This window comes from Anas platyrhynchos, chromosome 15, assembly GCF_047663525.1.
Source record: "Anas platyrhynchos isolate ZD024472 breed Pekin duck chromosome 15, IASCAAS_PekinDuck_T2T, whole genome shotgun sequence".
NCBI lineage: Eukaryota > Metazoa > Chordata > Aves > Anseriformes > Anatidae > Anas > Anas platyrhynchos.
Genome location: NC_092601.1, coordinates 11,412,583 through 11,435,653, shown reverse-complemented (window position 1 = coordinate 11,435,653; position 23,071 = coordinate 11,412,583). Strand labels below are relative to the sequence as shown.

Below are 23,071 nucleotides of genomic sequence, written 5' to 3'. Positions count from 1 at the left end.
CGAACACTATGGCAGATTGCTTGTTACAAGTTTCTTGGACCCAAATTCTCAAGGTTTCCATACAACCAAAGAAACAATATTTTTGATCAGCCTATTTTTGCTTATTCTAGATAAAGACTTTTTTTAAGCTATCTGTTCTCAGCCATGCTTTCTTCAGTTGTACAAATTGGTGTAGTAAACCGTGCTGATACTTCTGATGGGATTGGATGGCCTTGTCCACTAATGGGTGTGTAGGGTTCCTATTGTGTGTCCTTGGAACTACAGAAAATAAAGTGGCCTTCTCTGAGGGAACTGCAGCGACCATTTCAGTATATTTGGGCAGGAGAACTATTTCCTGACAGATAAAACCAAGTTAAAAATTGCCCTCCAGGAAAATTGAACATGATCCCTTCTGTGTAAGTGACATTGTGAAAACAGCCTGTGCAGAAAGCTGGGCCTGTGTTGGTGGCTGTCGGGAAGTCTTCCACCAGGCCCAATTGAAAACTCACTTCATCAGTGAGAGCTTTTTAAGTGGAAATAAAGCCAAGTAGCATCTCACGAAGTGGCAATTAAGCTTTTGAAGTTACAATTCAATACAATGTCATGTTCATTCTTGCAGCTTCTCATTCCAGCATTGTCTAATGTCATGCTTGTGTTTGTACTTCTGCTCATCGGTTGCTAGCATTGTGTTGACTTTATTGGTGTGCCGTGTGCGTTCACTTCAGCGACAGCATCAACGTATGTAGGTGATAAATTTGTGTTTACACAGATGCCTTTTGAAAGAGGACAGCGAGTGTTATGTCTGTCCCGTAAGCTCACCTGCCGGCTGGCACAGCACAGTGGAAGATGTGCCATGTGGGCAGGAGAAATGCCCTGCTGAAACGCGGGCAGGCAGCACACAGCCAGGAGCACTGTCCTTTGTGTTGCCTGTTGTCCCCTGGGGTGCCTGCAGTGGGTGAATCCGACTCCAGGCTTCTCTCCGTGCAGAACCCTTCAGGTCACGGCGGATCCTGGAGGCCAGCTGGGTCCCAGAACCTGGTTCTGCGGAAAGCAATATCTTTCCATGGGGTGTTCTTTCTGTGTCGTAAAGAAAGGGCAGAAACTGCTGGTTATCTAAGCTGCACGTTTGTTGTAGTGGGAAAAATGTCTTCGGTGGGAACTAGTGTATCTTACAGGGATATGTGGCAGGGAAAAGATGTATTTTAAATAAGATCTTACTCACCTTTTTGGTGGGGTGACGAGCTGTGAGCTGGTTAGCTTGCAGAAATCTGTTCCCAAAGACAGGACTAATTAAGTGTGGAGTTCTTCCCAGAGAAACAATGCCCTTATGTACTTTGCCACAATGGGAAATACTACAGACTGTTGAAAAGCAGTGCCGAGGTTAGCTGAGAACACGTGTTGTCCTCTAGCTGATTGGGGTACGCAGTCTCTGGAGTTGAATGCTTCATCAGCTCGCGGTCAGCCTTGAGAATTGCAGGCTGTGCTTGGCAGTTGGAGATGATACAGCATACAGCACATCACCCTAAAGAAAAAAAGCAATGCTCTTTGGGGAGGGAGGTATGCTATTAAGAACCCATCAGTACTTAAGTTTATTAATTGAAAATCTGTCCATGCCTTTCATTGAAAGGCTAAACCAAGCTGAGTTCTCTGTAAGAGACTGCCCTTCCTCAAAGTGGGCTGGGAGTCCCTCGAGGTTTTAGTGCAGGGAAAAAATCTGGGGGCTGTGTAACTAGTAGGAGAACGTGTACATGCTGTAAGCACAGTTAAAGCTCATACCATTTGAAGAAACCCTGGAGAATTTGGTTGTTCAACATAGTTTAGGTGAGTGATGAAGGTCCAGCTGTATTTCTGCAATCCTGATTGACTGTCACGAGCCAAGAGTTGCAGCAAGGCTTTGCCTCTCCAGTGGAGCAGCCTGCTGGATGCAGTAGTCCCAGGAAGTGGTCTACAGACCAGTAGCTGTGATGCCAGGGTGACTGCTGAATGAAGAAAATAGCCTTAATGTCTGTATTGAAAGAGCAAAAGGCAATTGCACCTGCCAAGCGAACCTAGGGTCAGCCTTTCACTGTGGAAGTTTTATCTGGGATCTGAACTTGATGCTTCAGAGAAAAGGGCAGAAGTACAGTTTTCTTCTTTTGAACCCTCATCCAAGTTGATAGTATATCATCTTTAACATTCTCAAAGGGGTAGTAAAATACCTGGAGATTTTCTTCAGTTGTCTTTGCAAATATGAACCCTCATGATGTTACTCTTCCAGTCGTACAGAGGAAGAGCTGTGTTTGAAAACAGCAGGCCTTTGAGATAGCTGAAGTACCAGTAGCTTTCAAAAATCTTTATCTCACTTTGTTTTTCCCTTTTGGCCTTGAGATGTATTTAATTCATTTTCCCCGAGTTTTGCTACTGGTTCTAAACACAGTGTTCTTTTAAAAAGTAAAAATGAAATATTTTTTTTCCCAAGAACTTGTAGTGAATTTACAGCAGCAAAAAGGAATTACATGTCCTGCTTTTTGCTAAATAACCGTATGAGCTATCCAAAGCTCTGGAGTTTGCTTAAAAAACAAAACGCACAAACTGCTGTAACTTCAATAGTGTGCTTTCAGGTATATCTGAGATGTACAAAATTCTGCCAATTTTTGTTTCGGATGGCATTGTTTTACTGTTTTTAATGTAAAACCTCCAGTATTGCTTGAAAGAATGAATTTACGGTGCTTGGTTTATTTTAAAATCTGAAATCTCGTGCATACGAATGCTATACTACGTTAAAGTAATGGTATTTTTAAAAACAAAATCACTTGGTCTGTCCAGGAAGGCCAGTTGTCTTGATAATTTTTACCTTGTCCTTTGTAAGTTTGTTCTGGGATATAACTGGCTTTCTGATACGAGTTGTTTAAGCTTCATGCAGATCTTTTTTTAAAAATCACTTATTTGCAGGTGTTGTTCTAAAGGATAACAGCTGTTAATTTACATTACATTTTTTTCCGCAGTAAAGCCTATTTTCTTGTTTTGCCAAAAAAACCTGCAAAAGCTCAGTATGTTATTTCTATATTGATGATCAGTTACATGCTGGTAACACCTCCATTTACTAACTGGTTTTGCATTGCTCACTAAGGCCCATATTGTATTATGTAAATGTTCATCTGTGGATTAGTAATGACTTCCACAAACGGCAGACAGTGTGGTATAGAGCTATTCCTAACTGTATTTTATTTTTCCCTTCTGGAAGTAACTTGTCCTTATATCTTGTGTGGACATCTAACTGAAAATATACTTGAGAATGTCCTGACACATGGCACTGACACACTGGAGTGCATTTTCTTTGCATGCGGTTGTATTAATTAATCAATTCTAATCCCAATGTGAATTTAAGGTCACCTTTTAAAAAGCAGGCTAGACATGCACATTTTTTAACACAGGAAGATGCGTTTGGGATTGTCATTTAAGTATGTTGCTTTTAAAAGTGAAAATGTGAATCCCACTCCTGTTATACCCATACATAAAAAAAAATATTTTTCTCTTTATAGAACTGACAGTGCATCAGCTGACCAGGACAATTTAAAATACTCCTCATCCAGAGATCGGGGCAGTTCTGCCTCCTATGGATTACAACCCTCAAATTCAGCTGTGGTGTCTCGACAAAGACACGATGATATCAGAGTCCACACTGACATACAGAATGAAGAAAAAGGTACACAGATTGCTGTTTGATGTGTAATTAACGAGGGGACATTCAGAGAAAGGCAGTAAACTTGAAATGGTTGAGAAACCTTATTTCCTTTAAAAAAAAAATGCAGTGAGCTGATACAATCCCCTTTTATCAGGGATCAAAGAAAAGCTGTGGCTGATGTGAGTGGTGAGACAATATGCCATTGCATTAAGAGTAGAATAAGAGAGAAGTCATAGTATGTTAGCAGATTAAGCACGTTTTCCTGAGGAGTAGTATTCTGGGTATGTCTGGTCTGGAAGCTGTAATTTTTTCCTGCATAGTGTCTAGTGCTTCTGGTATTGAAAATAGGCTGCCTGATTAAATGGTCTACTACTCAGATACACAATTTTTGCAGCTTTACTGAAGCAAATTGGAATCTTAATTTGGGGATCAGATCTATGTTTTGTCGTGAATGGAAACTTCTACTTTTTTTCTGCCATTCTTTTCTTTGGGGAGGAGGGGACTACTTTCTCTAAAAAACAGCTGAAAATTTAAAATAGTATCCATTATGAAAAATAAACCTGTATTCTGAAGTCTAATACAGAGATGAAATATGAGTATTTTTTTTACTTGTACAATCACTTCCTAGGCCACGTTTTCTTCAGACATGCAGGATCAGTGAACTCCAGATCTCAGAGTAATATTAGTGTGAAGTTTTTGTTCTGGAACCTCAGAAGCATCTACACTCCCCCATCTTGTCTACTCCAACTTTTGTAAACAACTGCATTCTGCATCTCAGGGAAAGTCACAGCCGAGTGCAGTGATGCTAATTTATTTTTTTACGAGGAATAAGTTCTGTGAGTAGGATAAATGAGCATGAAACAGGTATTTGTTTATATGCATACCTTGTGAACCTTCAGAGCTTCATAGAATCTTTCAGAAACTTTTCCTAGCAGAGAAACTTATTAGAAAGCAGATACATTTATTTATCAGTCTGTTTGCTAATGTGGAGAGTTCTACTGTGATTCAAACATGCTAGGTTATTCTTAAATACTTAGAAATGTGGTAGGAGTATAGTGAAATGGTAAGGCTTATACGAATTCAGTAAGGTAGTTTTTTGTGAAGATGCTGGGGAAGTGCCAGCTGAGAAGAAAATGTACCTCCCTCTCCCTCAAGTACTGTATTTTACAGGGCATGCTCTGCTAGCTCAGCACCTTATCTCAGCTATTTTGTTTGATTGTGACTTGAAAAGAGATGATTAGGATATTCTGTACTGTAAAACCAGAGTTCAGGTATTTCTAATTCATTTTTATTTGGGGAGAAACTTGTAAGCTTACAGATGCCGAGTAGTGCCTTTAACTGAGAATTTTCAGTTACTCTGCTGGAGTCTGCCAACATGGAGTTTTCATCTTAAGAACTTGTAGCTTTTCTCTCCCAAATGACAGTATGTCATAATAGACATAGAATCTTTCAGAAACTTTTCCAATTACTGGTATTGAAAATAAAAATTACTTCCAACTTGATCATTTCTGGAAGTTCTGTTCTGAAAATCCCCAAGGCTGGGCAGTTCTGCACCCTCCCTTAGCAGCCTGTTTAGTTCTCCTGGTAAAGAATTGTTTTTTCATATCCAGTTCAAATTTCCCTTGTTACAATTTATGACTGTTGACTCCTGTCCTTTTGCTCTGCATCTCTAAGTTTTTTTTTTTTAACCATCTTTCACATTAATTAGTGGAAGACTGCAGCTAGATCTCTCCCCTTTGTCTTCTCTACTTTACTTTACAAAATAAGACAGGTGAATTTGCAGATTTAAGTTTTTTAAACTATATCAAAGGGCTCCTGGGGTTTGCTTATAAAGATGAGATATTCTCTCTTTCAGCATCATTTTTCTGCCTTTTGGTTTTATTGCTATATAATGTACTCATCCTTACTGAAAAAAAAAACAACAACTAGTATCCATGTTGTGGTATCTGTGTATTTCTGCTAAATTTAATAAGTGACATAGCTCATTGTATTCTTAGTTGGTCTCAGATTTGATATTTAAATTGAGTTATTTAACTTAAGAGTAATTTTAATTAAAGATTTTGAAAAACTTTTCAGACCAGCAGATAACTGTCTGAAGAGAATAATAATGTGATATTTACAGCCTTAATGCCTAGAAACCTAATTATTGCCCTGCTGTTTCTAATTATTCAAAAAATGGCAATTTTATGTTTGATATTGTTACCAAAAATGTACTATGTATACATCAAGAGATAATGTAGGTTTGGTTTAATTCATTTCAAATAATGTCAGAAATACTGTAGCAAATACCAATTCCTTAGCAAGAATCCAAAAGCAACTGGGATATTTTTGTGCACTAGATGGAGTATATGAAATAACTTCAAGAACTCTGTCTGTACTTGGTAGCATGTATATTTTTGATAGTTGTCTCCACTCTGAATGCATGATTATCTGATGTTTCCAGTTAAATTAATTTCTTTGTTGCTTTGAATTCTATTGATATACTTCTCTACACTCATAAATACTATTATTGCTGTTAGATGTCATTTTCTTCATAGGGTGGTGTTGGCTTGTTATCACAAAGTAATGTTAAGGTGGCATACATGCTACTTTGTTTAAAAATGTAGTTTAATGTTGTAAATCAGAATAAACATAAATTATATTTACTGTAGGTGTAACCAACTATAACTGAGATTTTGAATAGGAGTCTCTGTAATGGTAAGGCAGTTTTGTGAGTGTAAAATTGCCCAGACTTCTACTGATCGTTCTCAGCTTCTTTTTATCAAAAATTTTGCCTTCAAGATGACATTTCTTTTTTACATCTACTAAAGTCCAGATTCACCTTGATGTTTGGATGTTTTTATCCATCCTTCAGTCTCAGAAGGTTGCCTCCTCTTACACAGAGCCACCTCTCCTTGCCCCCCAGGCTTACTTTTATGTACCACTGCAGGTGGAATTGTGGAAATACCTTTTTTTGAAAGAAGTCTTGCATATCTTTTGTTGCTCCAGGTTTCATTTTTTTTCGGTGATTTTTTCACTGCCTCAAGCAGGGAGGGCACTTTAGAAAGCTGGCTGTGCAGCTGGCCACAAACGTGAGCTCTAACACATTGAGGGAAGTACTGAAGAGGTTCAGTGGGCAATTTCATTTCTCCACAGTGTGGAGGAAGGACCTGCCCCTCAAAGTGGTGTGGCAGACTGGAGGGAAAAAACAAACCAAAAAAAAAAACAACTCGGTTTCATCATTTGAGTATGTAGATACTTGGGGATCTAGGAGTAAAAATGATTGCATTACTCTAAATGACACACTTATTACTATTTAGTATCATTACTGAAGATTTACTATGTTTATCTCAAGTGGGAGAATGTAGGATTGCATACAATTTTTTATGATAATGTCAGTATTAATGTGTGAAAATACTGACTGTTGTGTGTTCAAGGAAAGTTGTTCAATTTGGGTGTCGTCATTAGAATAATCCATGACTTTCTCAAAGCTTTCTGTTATTTTGGCCATTTTACTGTTGCTGTGTTGTGAATTTATAATGAAAACAGAATTGAAATTTGATTTGCATAATCAAAGAGGAAATAAGTGAATACATCTAGGCCTTGTTTAATAGCAGGTCAATGTGAAAGGCCTTGTAAAATACAAGGTGAAAAGTAATAAGAACATCGACTACAGTGAAATCTATTAAAAAAAAAAAAAAAAAAAAAACAACAACACTATTTTTTAAAAAAGCTATTGCAGTGAGGTTTCATATTCATGAAAGAATGATCAAATTCCAAATGTGTGACTTGGAAACTTAAAAAAAAAAAAATAAATTTTTTTTGCATGTGAAAGTGAAAAGGGAAACTAAAGAATATGGTAGAGGTTAGGACTGTTGCTTTGCATATGAATGAATAACTCAGAACATGCTACCCTACTAAATGTGTAGTTTGTTAGCCTGTTTTAATCACACCTTGCTTCTCCCACAGGTGGCTACAGTGTCAATGGAGGATCTGGGGAAAATACTTATGGTCGGAAGTCGTTGGGGCAAGAGCTGAGAGTTAACAATGTGACCAATCCTGATTTTACCAGTGTTCCGCATGGGAATCGTGCTTTAGCCACAAAAGACATGAGGAAATCACAGGGTAAGGATTCTACAATTTTTTCCAGAAAAGGTGGCTCTCCTTTGGCAACTTCTCGTGTTCAGAATGTGAAAAGTTGATTATGGTTAGGCAACCTATGTGGATTTTTTTGTAATGTACAATTTGATGATGTTGACAGAAACTGTCATCTTTAGAAATGTTTCTAAAAGAAACATAAAGGGAAAAAAAAAACTCTAAATTGTTTTACTTCTCTGTAAAGGTAAGAAGTGGAATTCTAGAAAGGCTAAAAGAAAGGTATATTAACCGTTCCCTACACCAAGATTTCCTGCATGGGTTAGACCTCTCACCTAGAAGGCTTGTACTATCAGTTTTTCAATTTCCTTCTAAAAGCTTTTGATACCTTAATGTGGCCAAATTTGGCAGAGAGACCAAGGGCTCCAGGACAGTGAATATGCTCTTAGATTTGTTGAAAATTGATGCTTCGGTAAAAAGTCGCCAATAGAGTCCCTAGTGTGGGAAAATGCCTAACGGCGAGCTCAGCCGTTATCTGTTCTCACTGGCCTGCAGGTCAACAGTCATCGCATCGTACTAGCTGATTAGTCAGTGCATGTGTACTCCTGAACCAGCCACAATTCGTGCTACCTCTTGCTCAGCTGAAGATTAGAGACCAGGGAGGAGCTGGAGGCAGAAGAGGAGGAAACGAAAGGGAACCTGGAAGGGTCTTGCAAGAGGGTGCAAGAATGCTGGGCATGTATTTTGAGAAGAAAGGCTTTACTTTTCCCACAGTTTGGGTTTAAATCATGGAGTGCATTTTTTGTTTTGTTGTTTTTTGTTTTGTTTCTTAAAAACTGTTCCAAGGACATTTGAAAGAAAATAGAAACTCAGTTATGACTAAGCACTGTCATTTATTGCATCACTTATAATTTATAAGTGGTAGCTGAGCCACTGACAGAAAAACTATGACTACTCTATGCCAGATACTTTTTAAACATACAGGGATGTGGGGTTTTACATTTTAGAGGTGAAAGAAAAGCCTATTCAGTGTTCTTTGCAGGTGGAGGAACTGAGGTGCAAGCAGTGACATGACTGCTGCAGAGGCCTGATCTTTGGAATGGGTTAAATTCTCGTTTTGTAATCCTGTTCTGATATCTTCACATTAATTTTTTTCAGTGTACTTAGTGTCTTAAGTCACATACGTGCAGAGGAAAGAGAATTGTCCAACAGAACTAAGTATAAATTATACTTATAGTAATGGAATTGTGGGGGAATTTGCTGTTAGTATTGGCAGAAAATTCAGTGTTCTGTGTATGTGAGCAACTCTTCAATCTCTTCAATGTTAATCTTGTATGGCTGAAGTCACTACCTATGACTTGTATGCTCGTATATGTATTTTGTCCTTCTCTAGATGTCAGATTTTGAGTCTCCTTGTTAACTGGGGTGTCTTCATGATGCTTTTAGGTTTCAGTAAGTCATTTTGATTTTTTTGATAGCTTCTGTAAATTGGGATTATGTTGCAACAGGATCTCTGAAATATTTTATATTGATCTCTGAAAATAATTGTATATTTTCCTGTCTGATAGGTGTGTGCATTCAGAAAGTTTAAATATAAATGGCTGTCTTCTGTGAGTTAGTTGTCGTATGGCTGACACTTTGCTGATTTTTCACAAAATGGAAGTCTTATGCAGGTGTTCATTGACCAGTGCTTTGATTGGATAGCGTCAGTCATGTTGATGGTTATTGTATTCTCTTCTGTTCTTTTTTTTTTTTTTTAGGTCATGATTATGGCTCAACAGACAGTTAATGGTTATTGTTTTATGGAGTAATGTCAATGTTTATCAGGCAGTAACTGATTTAAAAAAAAAAACTGCTTTTAGTAGAGAGTTTTGAACAGGATGTCTTGTTCTAGCAGCAGTGAAATGTCTCTCTTCTACCAGTAACCTTGGTAGGTTTATTTATACAGTTCTGGTTTTAGGATTTTTTTTTTTTTAATGTAGGACACTGCAATGTTTTCAAAATAAATTAGATAGTTTTCCATGAAGAGATTATAAGCAAAAAGATAAACACAGAGAAGACAACACCTAAAAAGTTGCAAGATGTGGATTTAACTAATTCAAGGCTTCATGGAAACTGGACTAATTCAGAAAAAAAGTAACAAAAAATTTGGCTCTTCTAAAACTGAAGAGCCAAATAACATTTTTCAGGGGATAGGAGATAACTTGCGAAGATCTAGAGTCTGTTTATTAATAATAATAATAAAAAAAATAGTAATACTAGCTTTCAGTATCTTCCAAACCACTGTATCCTGTTTTGCCTTTCAAGAGCAGTATCTAGTGACCTAACCCAGCTCGTGCTGGTGTACTTTCCCTTGTGCTTGTGAAGTGTCAGGGGTCAGCACAAGATGGGAGTTGAAGAAGAGGCAGGTGACACGTACTGTGGTCCAGGGTAGCGTTCAGCAGAGTGTAGCTGGAGACGCTGCAGAGTAGGCATTTCTCTTTCTCGTGAGCCACATCTGTTTTCTTGAAGAGGAGAGGACTGCGTTGAGGGGCTGTCAGTGCATTGAGTTGTTCAAGAATAGATTCATCGTTTTGTTTTCAGAGGCTTCATATGTGGATAGTGTAGCAGTGAAGGACGTGTAGATTCTGTTCAGCTTACTGAATGAAAGCTTAATGTATGACAGGATATTTTCCTACTAGACTGTTCGCATGGAATTATTTATGGATACCAGTTGCACATTTTATGTGTACTGTAGTCTGAATTAATTTCCACCCTAACCAAGCTTTTAAAGAACTTTCGTTCTCGTTTATGCATGTTTTGTTTCTAAACAATTCCATTTGAACTTTCAAAACAAATATAATTTTTTCCCTAAAGGTCTAGTGACCTACCAAGAAAATGATAGATGTAGGACACCACTGGGCATGCTGCATCCTTTGTAGCAGTCCTTTTCTTTCTTTTCCAAGGCTGATTTGAATTCTTTTTCCCATATGAGTCCAGCTCCCCTTTTCTGAAGTTCGTCTATGTATTGACCATTGGCAGGCAAGCCTTCAGCTACAGCTGCTAGCTGAACTCTGGGCTGAAATAAAAGGTGATCCTCAGATGCAAGCAATCATCTAGTGTGGATTGTTGTTCTTGGGATGGCAACATCACTCAGGAAGACCTCAAATATAGCTTCAGAAGATGTCTCTTCTGATCATGATTCCTTGTGTGATTCTCACCAGCCACGCAGCTTTTCCTCCACTACCAAAGACTGCAGGTTCAAGATAAAGCAAGGGAAAATAAACGTAATTCTTCCTCAGTGGATATGAATGCTTTAGTCTTCTGTAAAATCAGTAACATCTTGAAACAAGCTCTTTTCATACCTGTCAGATAACATCTCAGCATGTCTTATGTAGATGTTCTAGCTAGGAACAAAATGTATATTTGATCCTCATACTCATCTTGCTATTTTAATGTTTGCTAAGCCTCCCTAATCTTTCAGAATGTCAGGTGTCTTCAAAGTTCATTGCTTAAACTGATGCCTGGTGAGAAACCGATTATTAAAGCTGATTTTATTCATGTACTTTTTTAAAATTCAAAAAATAAAGACCTGGAAGTAAGGTTGAGAATATTCTTCATGACCATAATGCAGAAGGTATTCTCGTGGGAATGACTGATGTGTTACATAGCAGAGATCAGTCATCTGTGGTAGCCCTCTGTGTTCTCATAATAGTCACAGTGACTAAGAAAATCTTCATGTTCCATGAATCTTCTGATCTTTATCACCACAAAAATATCTAATGTCAATCTTTGGAAAAGAAACCTTGCTTCCTTCTTGTGAAAAAGGGAGAGGAGTTACTCATACGAATTTAGGAAGAATGTAATGCAATTGGTATCTAAATCAGGGAAATCGGGTTGTGACCTTCTTCACTAGTATGAGTAGCTCTGCTGGTCAACTTGCAGGAAGTGTTTTCTTAAGATGCTGTTTTCCATTTTCTTGGGATGCTGCTAGTTCTCCTGTATTATGATCCGCTAAAGTAAAAGATTTAATGAGTAGCCACTGCACCTTTGCACAGATGTATGCTTCTGTTCCTCTACAGATCAAGTGTATATATTTTCCTTTTCAAAGCAGAACCCTTCTAGGTATCAGAAGACTAACTGTAATCTGTTTTATTGTGCCAAAATGACAGAGAAAATGCTATTTCTTGGTGGTCGCTTGAGCCTAAATCTGTTTCTTTGCTTCAAGAAACAGCTTGCTTTCTTTTTTTTCCAAAAGGTTTGCTTTAAATATTATTTGTTGAACTATTTTATTCATATGTTCAGCTAGAAATCTGTTTTAACCTTGATGAGGTTAAATCATTCTAGTCAGGTGCTAGTCAGTCTGCTGGAAGAGATGAAGTATTTTGGTAGCTAAATTGTTTTTTTTTGTTTTCCTCATATTAGCTTTAAGACAAATTATAGTAATTTAGGAAAAAAAGCTAATAAACTAAAGTCTTATTGAGTGTGTAAATGCCCATTTCAGGCAATATAGTTATTGTTGATAGAACACTGTAGAAACAAGAAATAATTGTCTTTTCTTTTTCAGAGCGATCGTTGTCTTATTCTGACGAGTCTCGACTGTCAAATCTTCTTCGGAGGATTACTCGGGAAGACGACAGAGACCGAAGACTGGCTACTGTAAAGCAACTGAAAGAATTCATTCAGCAACCAGAAAACAAACTGGTTAGTAGGTTTTACTTTTCCAGCAGTGGAGCTTTTTACAAAACTGTGTTTTTAAAATTTGAGTATTGGGGTATGTTTATGGGGAATATTTTATATACAATCCAGGAAAGTGTATTCCTGGATTGTCTGTTCATTCTCTGGCATTCAGTAAACTTTTTATTGTTTGATTATTTAAGACAAACTGCCATATTGAGTATGTGAGCTGTAGAAGTAAATCTGGCATTCATTTGTTTGATTTTTTGATTGGTCTTCTAAATACCTTCTAGATCCTTTACCAAGAAAATAAGGAACAAGCAAACCAAACATGCTGTTATCTTGTTCAAGAGCTGTTTCTGTATTTTAAATTAAAAATGCGCGGATATATTTACAGTCTCGTGCATAGCTCATTTTATAGTTACTGAGCTTTCTGGCTAAATGTATACAAAAACAGAGTTACAGGAGAAATTCTCTTACTGTCTTATCCAGGAGCATACTATCCCCATTTGATTCGTGTAGCATCCTCAGATGAATATCGATGTTTCTTTCAGTAGCTTCCTGTATGCTGGTCAAGAAAGAAGAGTCAGTCTAATCCTTTGGAGTAAATATGACACCTCATTTTTGGAAGGATGATTATTTATGTGGTACAAGCCAATATCCGCTCTTGAGAGGAAGAATGGAAATACTAAAAATACTTTGATTCCATGGTTTATATTCAAGTGAAGAGTCTTCTTATAATTAGTCTTACAGTAATGTTCACTTAAATCTGAATCTCACCTGGAATAAAGTTGCTCAAAGCAATTAACTGTCAGTTAGTTAATTGACCATTACCTGTCAGCCTTTGAACCACAAAGGTACTGCAAGTAGAGGTTAACTTCCGAGAACATGAGAAGTGAATGGTGCTGTTTTGTTGTAATATTTTCTCAATAGCTGTTCAACAGGAAGAGTTTGTGACATAGTGTGTGCTCATAGCTATGATGGAGACTGGTAGAACGAGTAGGAGGCTTCACATCACTATGACATCTTTTTGGTAATTTGAGTTCAAGGCATGTGTACGGTTATTTCAAGTCAGCTGTTGTAATGGGTATTTGTCCAGATTTAGGTTGCAAGACTGATAGCATGTTACTGGTTTTCATGAGCAAAGCTGTGATCTCATGGAAAAGAAATTACTTCTCGTTTTAGAATCATAGAATCATAGAATATCCTGAGTTGGAAGGGACCCTTAAGGATCATCAAGTCCAACTCTTGACACTGCACAGGTCTACCTTTTGCTTTTTAAAAAACAGGAATATTGCAGAATTTTCATAAATACAGATTTTTTTCTAGATTTTTTTCTAGGAAGATGGCAGCATCTTTGTTAAACTGTCTGTTGCGTGTAACATCATTGGCTTATGCTTCACTAAGGCTTTGCTGATACAAAAAACACTTTGCTTCCGTTGAAGTTGCTTTTGGACAGAGGAACAATTTCTGACACTGGGAGTGTTGCAGAGATTTGATGCTACAGGTTTGATGTTTTAAAGGCAGTGAATTTGTCAATATCTATGTAGAAGATACTTTTACAGTGGGAGGAGTGTAAGTGTGACAGTTGCAGCCCATGTTTTTCAGTAATTGATGCATACTTATCTATTTGGCCATCTGTTTTTGAAATTTGCGAGATTAAACTCTGTCTATGGGTATTAAAAAGTAACTGCAGCATCTTTTGAAAACAATTGCTTGGTACCGGCTTCTGCTTTTCAGTCATCTTGGTTATAGTAATCATCTTAGTAGATACTGATAAATATTGGCAACATAAGGAAGCCCTGAATCCTTAAAGATTCCTGATGTTTATCAAGCATCTGAGGAGAAACACAATGTGCTCTTTGGAAAATACTAGGATGTAATGTTCCAGGTGGCGAATATATATATTTCAAGTCCTTTAAACTTGAAAGGGAGCCCATGATTTTTTGGCATTGTGTAAAATGAGAAAATAAAAAAAACACCTCTGTATGTGGATCCTCTTTTGTAGGGGAGGAACAAAGTCAGTCTGTTTCATTAGACCTCTGTTTTTAATGGGTTGTTGAACTCTAATATCCTCAAGTGTTTCTGAAGGATACAGGGGGTATAAAAGTATGTCCCAGTGTGGATATGAATATTTAATATTACTTATCTTGAAGTAAAGTATTAAGAGGTTTTTGTCTGACACCTCTCCTTTTATTTTTGGGGGAGGGGAATGGTGGGGGGGGAACAATGACTTTAAGAGTTACCCATGTGAAAGCAGGAGTTTAAAGTAAAAGTTTAAATACCCTGATACACACTTGTAGGCAGTGCTGTGATAGCTTAGTTGTCTGTCTAAAATCTGTCTGCAAAAGTTGACTGTTTCTATCCATATTTAAAATTTGGTTATTTCTGTTACTCTAAGTTAATTGACCATTGGCAATTCTGTTTTCCAAAAGGTGTGATCTGGATTCTGTGCACATAGGCATAAGCAGACAGACCATGTGCAAGCCTAGCTAGTAGTCCAGCTTCGATTTGAAACAAAATCTTTGTTAATACAGGGGCTTGGAAAGTAAATGTTTTCAAAATCTATTCTTTTAAAAAACAATTGTTCTTATATTCACAAAACACTTCTTTTTTTTTGTAAGTTAGGTTCATTTTTATTTTATTTCTGGGGACATGCAGGAGTTGCCATTCTGATGCCTAACTTGGTGGTGACAAAGTTTGTACTCACAAGCAGGCAGAACATTAAAAGTTTGTCACAAAAACTTTTTAAAACTTCTCCCAGCTAGCTAATGAGAACAAGATCAGCTATCAAGTGATCCCACAGTGTTGAGCGTAATGTTTCATAAAGGATGGTTCTTAACCTAGCAGTCATTCTTGCAGTTCTTTACATCATTAAATTTAGTTTAACAGAGTTCTTGTTGGTCTTGGGGTCAAAATGTAGGTGTGTTGAACAAAGTGAAGTAGTAAAAGTAACTAGGCAGTGCCATTGCCATGTAATACCCTTGTGTTCCAGCTTCTAAATTGTATAGATGTCTTTTTTCCCCTCTCTTTTTGTAGCCTCTTTTGCAGACATCAGGCACACTTTTAAAATGTCTGTGTGAGTTTTGAGGGGCCAAGTATGTGGACCTCCCCCACTCCCAGTGCTCAGAACTTAACAAAAATTAAATAACATCACCGTGTTAGAAGATTGATGTTTTTCTAAACAAAAGAGAACAGATCTTTTAATTAACCTGTCAAAAGAGCTTCTTGATAGTACCTTGTTTGTAATAGCGTTGTAGCTGAATGTATTGTTTTGCAACTTACCTCTATTGTTTTTTCAGTGTGTATTAAGAAAAAAAATTGGTTATGCTTATTGAGAATTAGTGGTTCATCAGTAATGTTTCATCCCTAGAAAATAGTACTCCATTTCTCTGTAAGTGTTGCCTAAGGAGAAATTCTAATACTCTAGGCTATTATCAGATCAATTAAATATTCTGCTGATACACTCAGTTACTAATGTAGACTAGGTCTTCAGGAGACGCTCCTGATGAGCTGTATGGTGAGTTGTACGTTTATGATGTAATGTTATTAACAAGAACTAAATTTAGAACAAGACTCGATAGCAGGCTGCCAGTGTGTTTTCGTGGCTACTGGAAATAAATATGAAATACAGCATGTAGGATAATATTGCAGTATTGCTTAATATAGTTCCTCCTAGTCTGCAGTGGCTATGGAAAGCATAATAGCATTCTATTAGCAAACAGAATTGCCAGGGGTGTTCTTAATGTGGGTGTAAACAGGACCTAGTTTGCACAAGTTATTGTAGCATTATGATGTTTATGCCTTTTATGTATCCTATATTATAGGTACTAGTTAAACAACTGGATAATATTCTGACTGCCATTCATGATGTACTCAATGAAAGGTAAGCTAGAAAATTTAAGCAGTTTAGAGGTTTTAAAGAAGAAAAAAAAAAAAAACAACAATGGCATTAAGTTCTTGATTTCCAAAAAATCAAAAAGATTAAAGGATGCATTAATTTGCATGGGCATGACAAAAATTATTAATGGGACAGAAGTGGAGGAAAGTTAAGACTCATAGGCATACCAAAGATACTGTTATATTGTCTAGAGTACACTTCATGGAGAGAATTTTATTGTACACGTGTCACCTTTTATGCTGTAGGTAGCATGAATTCTCAGCTACGTTTAATTGGTTAGGTGTAGTATTATGCTGCGGTGGTAATCTAGCTTTTAAATTGGTCTTAAGGTTTTTGTACAACAAGATTTTTTTCTTGAATAGCATGTTGCAAGTAGATTGGCCAATTTATTCTATTCTTTACTTAAATTGATTTATTTCATAGAAATAATATATCATTGAAAAATTATTTCACATTTTTATTTTAACTTTATAGTCAGTGTAGCAGCTAAATTGGAGGGAAGCAACTTCATTTATGCATGTATTTTTCTGCTTGAGAAAATGTTTGAATTTGTTCTTGATTTTTTCTGTTCTGCTTTAATGTCTGGAGACTCTACTTTTTTTTTCTCTCCCCAAAAATACAGTAGCAAATTGCTTCAAGAACTGAGACAGGAAGGAGCTTGCTGTCTTGGCCTTCTTTGTGCTTCTCTGAGCTACGAGGCTGAGAAGATCTTTAAATGGATTTTTAGCAAATTCAGCTCATCCACAAAAGATGAAGTTAAACTTCTTTATTTGTGTGCAACCTACAAAGCACTAGAGACTGTAGGAGAAAAGAAAGCCTTTTCATCTTTAATGCAGGTAAGACTACAAGTTTAAGCAGGAATATTAATGATTTTTCCAGTGCAATGCTTAAATTAACTCTTAAACTAAAATGAACAAAAGGTAATACTATGTTGACATAAGTATAATTAAAACTGGCAGGGAATTTTGAATGGTTTTGTTAGAAGAAAATGTCAGGTCTTAGTACGTAATTCAATGATACTTTTTAGTGTATGTTGCAGATTCAAGGTGAAGAATTTTGTTGAGAATAATAAAAAAAACATCAACAAAAACACATAAAAAAACAAGTGGAATGCTACACAGTGTGTTAATTGCTTTGATTTGCTGCCTCCTATTTGTAGTGTCTAGGTTGAATTTTTCCTGGATCTGGGACAGAACAGGATGCATGCATACGTGATCCCATGGATTTAGTTCTAGGGTCTTATTTTGGGTGTAGAACTGCATTCAGGTCTGTGCTGCAGTTTAATATTTTAGTTCCAGAGCCAAAAAAGGTTCTGGAAAGGAGAAACAAACTCAGAAACAACTATTTGGTTCTTTTGAAGCTCTATATGTGATGCTTTTTACTCTTTTCCTCCCAGCAAAAAGAGTGTTGAGAAGTTTGACTTCAAGTAGCTTGCTAAAAAATGTTGAATGTTGAGTAAATCCATGTCTTTACATTGTGACTGTTTCACGTGTGTTAATGAAGTGAAATGTCTAATAGCTTTGCTTTTACTTTTTAGCTTGTAATGACTAGCCTGCAGTCCATTCTAGAAAATGTGGATACACCAGAGTTACTGTGCAAATGTGTCAAGTGCATACTTTTGGTGTCCCGATGTTACCCACACATTTTCAGCACCAATTTTAGGGTAAGCTTAATATGTCATCTTCATTTTCTCTTAGTTAGAAAAGCTGTTGTAACATATTGGGTAACCAGCCTTCTTTTTTTTCCCTTCCCCAAAACTGCTTTTCAGGACACAGTGGACATACTGGTTGGGTGGCATATAGATCACACTCAGAAACCTTCGTTGACGCAACAGGTCTCCGGTGAGTTTGTCCAGAGCTGCTCATGTCCAGTCTGGCTTGCAGTAGGTGTGGGTTTACTTACACAGGTTGGGTCCTATTTATGTGGAAGTTGACAAAACCAACATGAGTTTCTGGCTGTGTAACAATACATTTTGTTCCTAATGTTTTAGTAAATTTGTGTTTGCCATTCCATGTTGTAGATGGAAAAATTGGATGTTTATTCAGACTACATATAAACGTCAATTCTTTGTGTGACTCCTTAAAAACTTTTAGTAGGTTTACGGGTCTTAATTCTCAAAAACTATGAAAAAATGAGCTTATCTTTGATATACCTGCAGAATATGCTGTGGTAAAGATATTGTACTTTACAAAAATGTCATTTTTATATATTAAATTGTACCCCTGTTTTAATCCGCATGGTATTTTGATACAGGGTGGCTGCAGAGCTTGGAGCCCTTCTGGGTGGCTGATCTTACTTTTTCTACCACACTCTTGGGTCAGTTTTTAGAAGATATGGAAGCATATGCTGAGGTAAATAAGGCTTTATTATATATACATCAGAGTTTACTGTTACAAATTTTATTAAAGAAATACATAAATGTGACTTATGGATGTATTACATTTGTAGAAGAGGAAATTACAGAATTTTTCTGGGGAAAACAGGATCAAATTCAGAGCGTATTCAAAGTACATAGAATGACAATGCTCATGGATGGCTAATACTTCCACCACCTCCCCGGGCAGCCAGTTCCAATGCCAAAACACTTTCTGTGACTAAATTCTTCCTGACATCCAATCTAAACCTCCCCTGGCCCAACTTGAGGCTCTTTCCTTGCACTTAGATTATTAATTGCCTATAGTAAGAATATGCATATTTACCTGATGAGGTTGGGGAGCTGGGTATATCAAAGTAATTAGTAAAACAGGAATACTTTGATTTTTAAAAACCTGAAGACATTTTGCCTCAGAGTTTGTTGGAAGAAGTGACTATTGGTGGGGAAAGAGATTCTTAATGCTTCCATACTTAATGGTAAACCTGTTTTTTAAACAAAGTAACAGGATATATTGTGCAGAAAATAATGTAACAGGAGCTTTGAAACCTGTTAGAAAACTTAAAAAATATTAAATTAACAGATACTTTGCATTGACACTGTAACCTTTGCTTGTTAATATAAACTCTGTTGTATGAAGCTGTCATTAAACCAAGACTGTTGGAAGGGATCTTAATGTATGTGTGCTCATGTATATATGCTTATAACTAGATTGTGCTACAGTCTATATGTTAACAGAAGTGCTATCGAAATTGCCTTGTTTTTACCTGCAAATTCTATGGGTAAGATTGTACTTCCTACGCAGTCTGTTTCACTAAAAGCAGAATAAATCATTCAGTTCTGCTACTGTACTTATATGTGCACTTAGCCTTTAGCTTATTAAGTTAGCACAGTAAATCAGTGCTTATCAGCTTGTCCACTGAACTGGACAATGTGCATATTACCTGTGGAAGAGCCTTAAGGTAACGTGTTAACTTAAATCACGGAGAAGGTGGTTCAAGCTACTGTGTTTTATTTTGCAGAGGGGTAGACAATATCTGTCGTAATGAGATCAGCACTTCTGGGAAGGTTCCCAGCACTGTTGCCAGCTGGCATGAGATAGCCTGGTAGTAAACTCAGTCTCCAGATGAAGGTGGCTGCACGTAAACAGTGTATTGGGAATGGCCTCGCAAACATCCCGATGCCAGCCCGTAGCTGGGAATTGTCTGGGAGAGTGGTAAAAGTGTGCAGGCAACTGTTGCAGCAGAACATGCTACAGTGGCTTATAAATAAACCTCTGTTTTCATTTACAAGATAGCCTAAGAGTACTCTGTTGCAGCAGCTAAACTACTGAATAGAATTCCATGTGTTCAGTGACTTGCTTATCTTTGTGTGCCTCTATCCTGTCTCTGTGAAGTTAGGTATGTTGTCTAAATACATTTACAACTTCGTAGTATCTATAATGTGTCTGGGAAATAGACATACAAAAATCAAATTTGTGATTAAAAATAATCAGAAGTATTTATAACTGCTAATTATGTATACTGATATATAAAACATGTGCATTGTAGGACCTCAGCCATGTGGCTTCTGGAGAATCAGTAGATGAAGATATTCCTCCTCCTTCAGTGTCCCTGCCTAAACTGGCTGCGCTTCTTCGGGTGTTCAGTACTGTGGTGAGGAGTATTGGGGAACGCTTCAGCCCAATTAGAGGACCTCCAATTACGGAAGCATATGTAACTGATGTAAGAATTCAAGCTTTTGTTTTTCTTTGTTGCTGACATGATTTATTGCCATTCAATGACAGTTTTTTTTACTGTTGAGTTTATTTGTTGAGTTGTGTGCATGTTTGATAGTTGATAAATGTGTATTCTCAGCTTTAAGCAAATGTATTTCCTTGAAGAAATACGCTGTGGGAATTGTATTAAATATTAAGACATACGTTGTGACAGTGGCATTTTGGAATCATACGTCGCAGAAACCAACAACTTTGTGTAGGCATTTTGATTTTGTGTAGCAGGGTTCGTGTCTGTGTTACTTGCCTTTGTAACGATACTGTTGCCATTTATTCAAATTGTGTAACTTATAAAATGTAGTTTTTACTTTATTCATGCTGAAATTGCATCTAAGCCAAATATAACAGCAAAGCCCTTTTGTTCTAGAGAGAACTTTTACTGAGTTTTCATTATTCTATGTGATACTGTACAACATGAAAAGTCACTGCTATACTTCTGTAACAGGACTTGTAGAGTGTGTAAATGACTTCCAAATAGATTAAACAAAGAATCTTGTGGCTGTTGATGGATGAGCTGCACAATTGGAATATATTCCTCTACAGAGTTCTGTTAGGGACAAAAAAAACTTCTCTGATAAATAATGGTATGGATTTCCCAATTAAAGCCAAGACAGTTATGTAACTTGGCTTAATCTGCAGAGGATTCTGGTGATGCAAGAAGGTTTATCTAAGCCCTTAACTGAGTAAGAAATCAAGCAGTCAAAGGCACATTTATTTTTTTACACGTTTGGGGTGTGACGCCACGATGTACGTTATTCAGAATATTCTTTTAACAGAATATAGCTTGCTGCAGATACTATGAGATAGGATATCAAATGGAAGTTCCGTATAATTAAATAGCAAGCAGTTACTCTTTTTTAAATTGATCTTAATTTAGGGGTGTTCTTTTTAATTTTCTAGGTTCTGTACAGAGTAATGAGATGTGTGACTGCAGCAAACCAAGTGTTCTTCTCTGAAGCAGTACTCACAGCTGCCAATGAATGTGTTGGTGTTTTACTTGGTAGTCTAGATCCAAGTATGACTATACACTGTGACATGGTTATTACATATGGATTAGATCAAATGGAAAATTGTCAGACATGTGGCACTGATTATATCATTTCAGTCCTGAATCTGTTGACACTGGTTTGTATTTACTTATTATTATTAATGTTATAATTATAAAATGTTATTTTTTATGCAAAATGTTTTTTTCTGCATATGTTTTATATATATTTATTCAAAACTCTTCCTGACCACAAGCAAGAAATGCTTCTGCTTTAATTCTTTAATGTATAGCTTATGTTGCTAGCTTGTTTATGCTAATGGGTTGTTATGGCTTTTAGTTTTTAGTATGAGTGCTTTTTTCCTCTGCGTTGCTTGACTTTCAGTCTCTGCAGTTGATACCCCCATCTGATGAATTTCAGTACCTTAGTGCTAATATGTTCTATTTATCTACTGTATATCTGCTTATGCCGTGACCTGAGAAATGAAAACATAGCTCTTAAAAGTAGGCCATAAGTTTTGAAAGCCCATATGGATGCAGGTTATTCAAGCAATTTTCTCTCTTAGCTGTCGTGTTAAAGCCTGAAAGTAATTCTCTGCATGTGCATTTGAGAAAGCAAATACAAAATACTAGTGTTATTGGGAAGCTTTTTTCAAACTATAGTATACAGAGGCTAGAAAAACTATTTTGATCCAACTTCTATAATCTATGTTGTAATAAAAAAGATTGGATAGTTATAAGTATTTATTTTGTGTTTTATCTCCAGATTGTTGAACAAATAAATACAAAGCTACCATCTTCGTTTGTAGAGAAATTATTTATACCAGAGTCTAAACTACTTGTACTCCGTTATCATAAGGAAAAAGAGGTAAGAGTGACTTTACAGGTGTATTACAACAGTCTTAATGCATTTAAAATGTATTTTTTTAAGCTGGAAAATCCTATTCATCTTAAATAAGCTATGAGAAAGCAGATGTAGCTAGTTCTTGCTTTTGGCATTTAGATTTGATAAGGAATTGGTAAGTCTACTGTCATACCAGATAGAGAGGTCTGTAGATCATGTGGCATTCGTACTTGGTGTGCACTATGTGGGTGGTCTATAAAGCTATCTACAGATTCTGTGAGTAGTACCTAATTACAGAGAGATGAAGACAGGTGTGAGTACCAGACTGGGCTATTCATAGATAAAGAATCACAGCTTTTAATTCTGTGTTGGCAATTAATATATTTTATGATTTGTTATGGCTTAACCTGGCTGGGTGGTTGGCTGTTCGCTGTCCCCTACCCTCACAATGAGAGAGAACTGGGAAGGGAAAAAAAAAAAAAGCTTGTTGGTTGAGATAAAGAGTTTAATAGGACAGAAAAGGAAGAGAAACAATAATTATAATAATAGTAATAATAATATGTACAAAGCAGGTGATGCACATTCCAATTGCTCACTGCCTGCTGACTGATGCCCAGCCCTTTCCCAAGCAGCAGTCCCCACTCCCCCCACTGGCCAGCCACCCCATACAATTGCTCAGCACGACATTGCATGGTATGAAGTATCCCCTTAGCCAGTTCGGGTCAGCTGTCCTGGTTCTGTGCCCTTCCAACTCCTTATGCACCTCTAGCCTCTTTGCTGGCAGGGTGGTATGAGAAGCTGAAAAGTCCTTGACTCAGTGCAT

At 36.9% G+C, this 23,071-nt stretch overlaps 1 protein-coding gene across 3 annotated transcripts in view; it reads left to right on the top strand.

Annotated features, from left to right (window-relative positions):
- SMG1 (SMG1 nonsense mediated mRNA decay associated PI3K related kinase) overlaps nucleotides 1-23,071 on the top strand; it is a 65,483-nt gene that overhangs the window by 5,673 nt on the left and 36,739 nt on the right. For 2 of the 3 annotated variants that reach the window (XM_027468827.3, XM_027468828.3), the window contains 11 exons: nucleotides 3,501-3,664; nucleotides 7,592-7,747; nucleotides 12,264-12,400; nucleotides 16,201-16,259; nucleotides 16,897-17,110; nucleotides 17,812-17,937; nucleotides 18,043-18,115; nucleotides 18,528-18,625; nucleotides 20,196-20,369; nucleotides 21,320-21,544; nucleotides 22,171-22,272. In XM_027468827.3, coding sequence (XP_027324628.1) covers nucleotides 3,501-3,664; nucleotides 7,592-7,747; nucleotides 12,264-12,400; nucleotides 16,201-16,259; nucleotides 16,897-17,110; nucleotides 17,812-17,937; nucleotides 18,043-18,115; nucleotides 18,528-18,625; nucleotides 20,196-20,369; nucleotides 21,320-21,544; nucleotides 22,171-22,272 — 1,528 coding nt within the window. The remainder of the gene's footprint in view (nucleotides 1-3,500; nucleotides 3,665-7,591; nucleotides 7,748-12,263; nucleotides 12,401-16,200; nucleotides 16,260-16,896; nucleotides 17,111-17,811; nucleotides 17,938-18,042; nucleotides 18,116-18,527; nucleotides 18,626-20,195; nucleotides 20,370-21,319; nucleotides 21,545-22,170; nucleotides 22,273-23,071) is intronic. The other variant, XM_027468829.3, reaches the window with a different exon arrangement.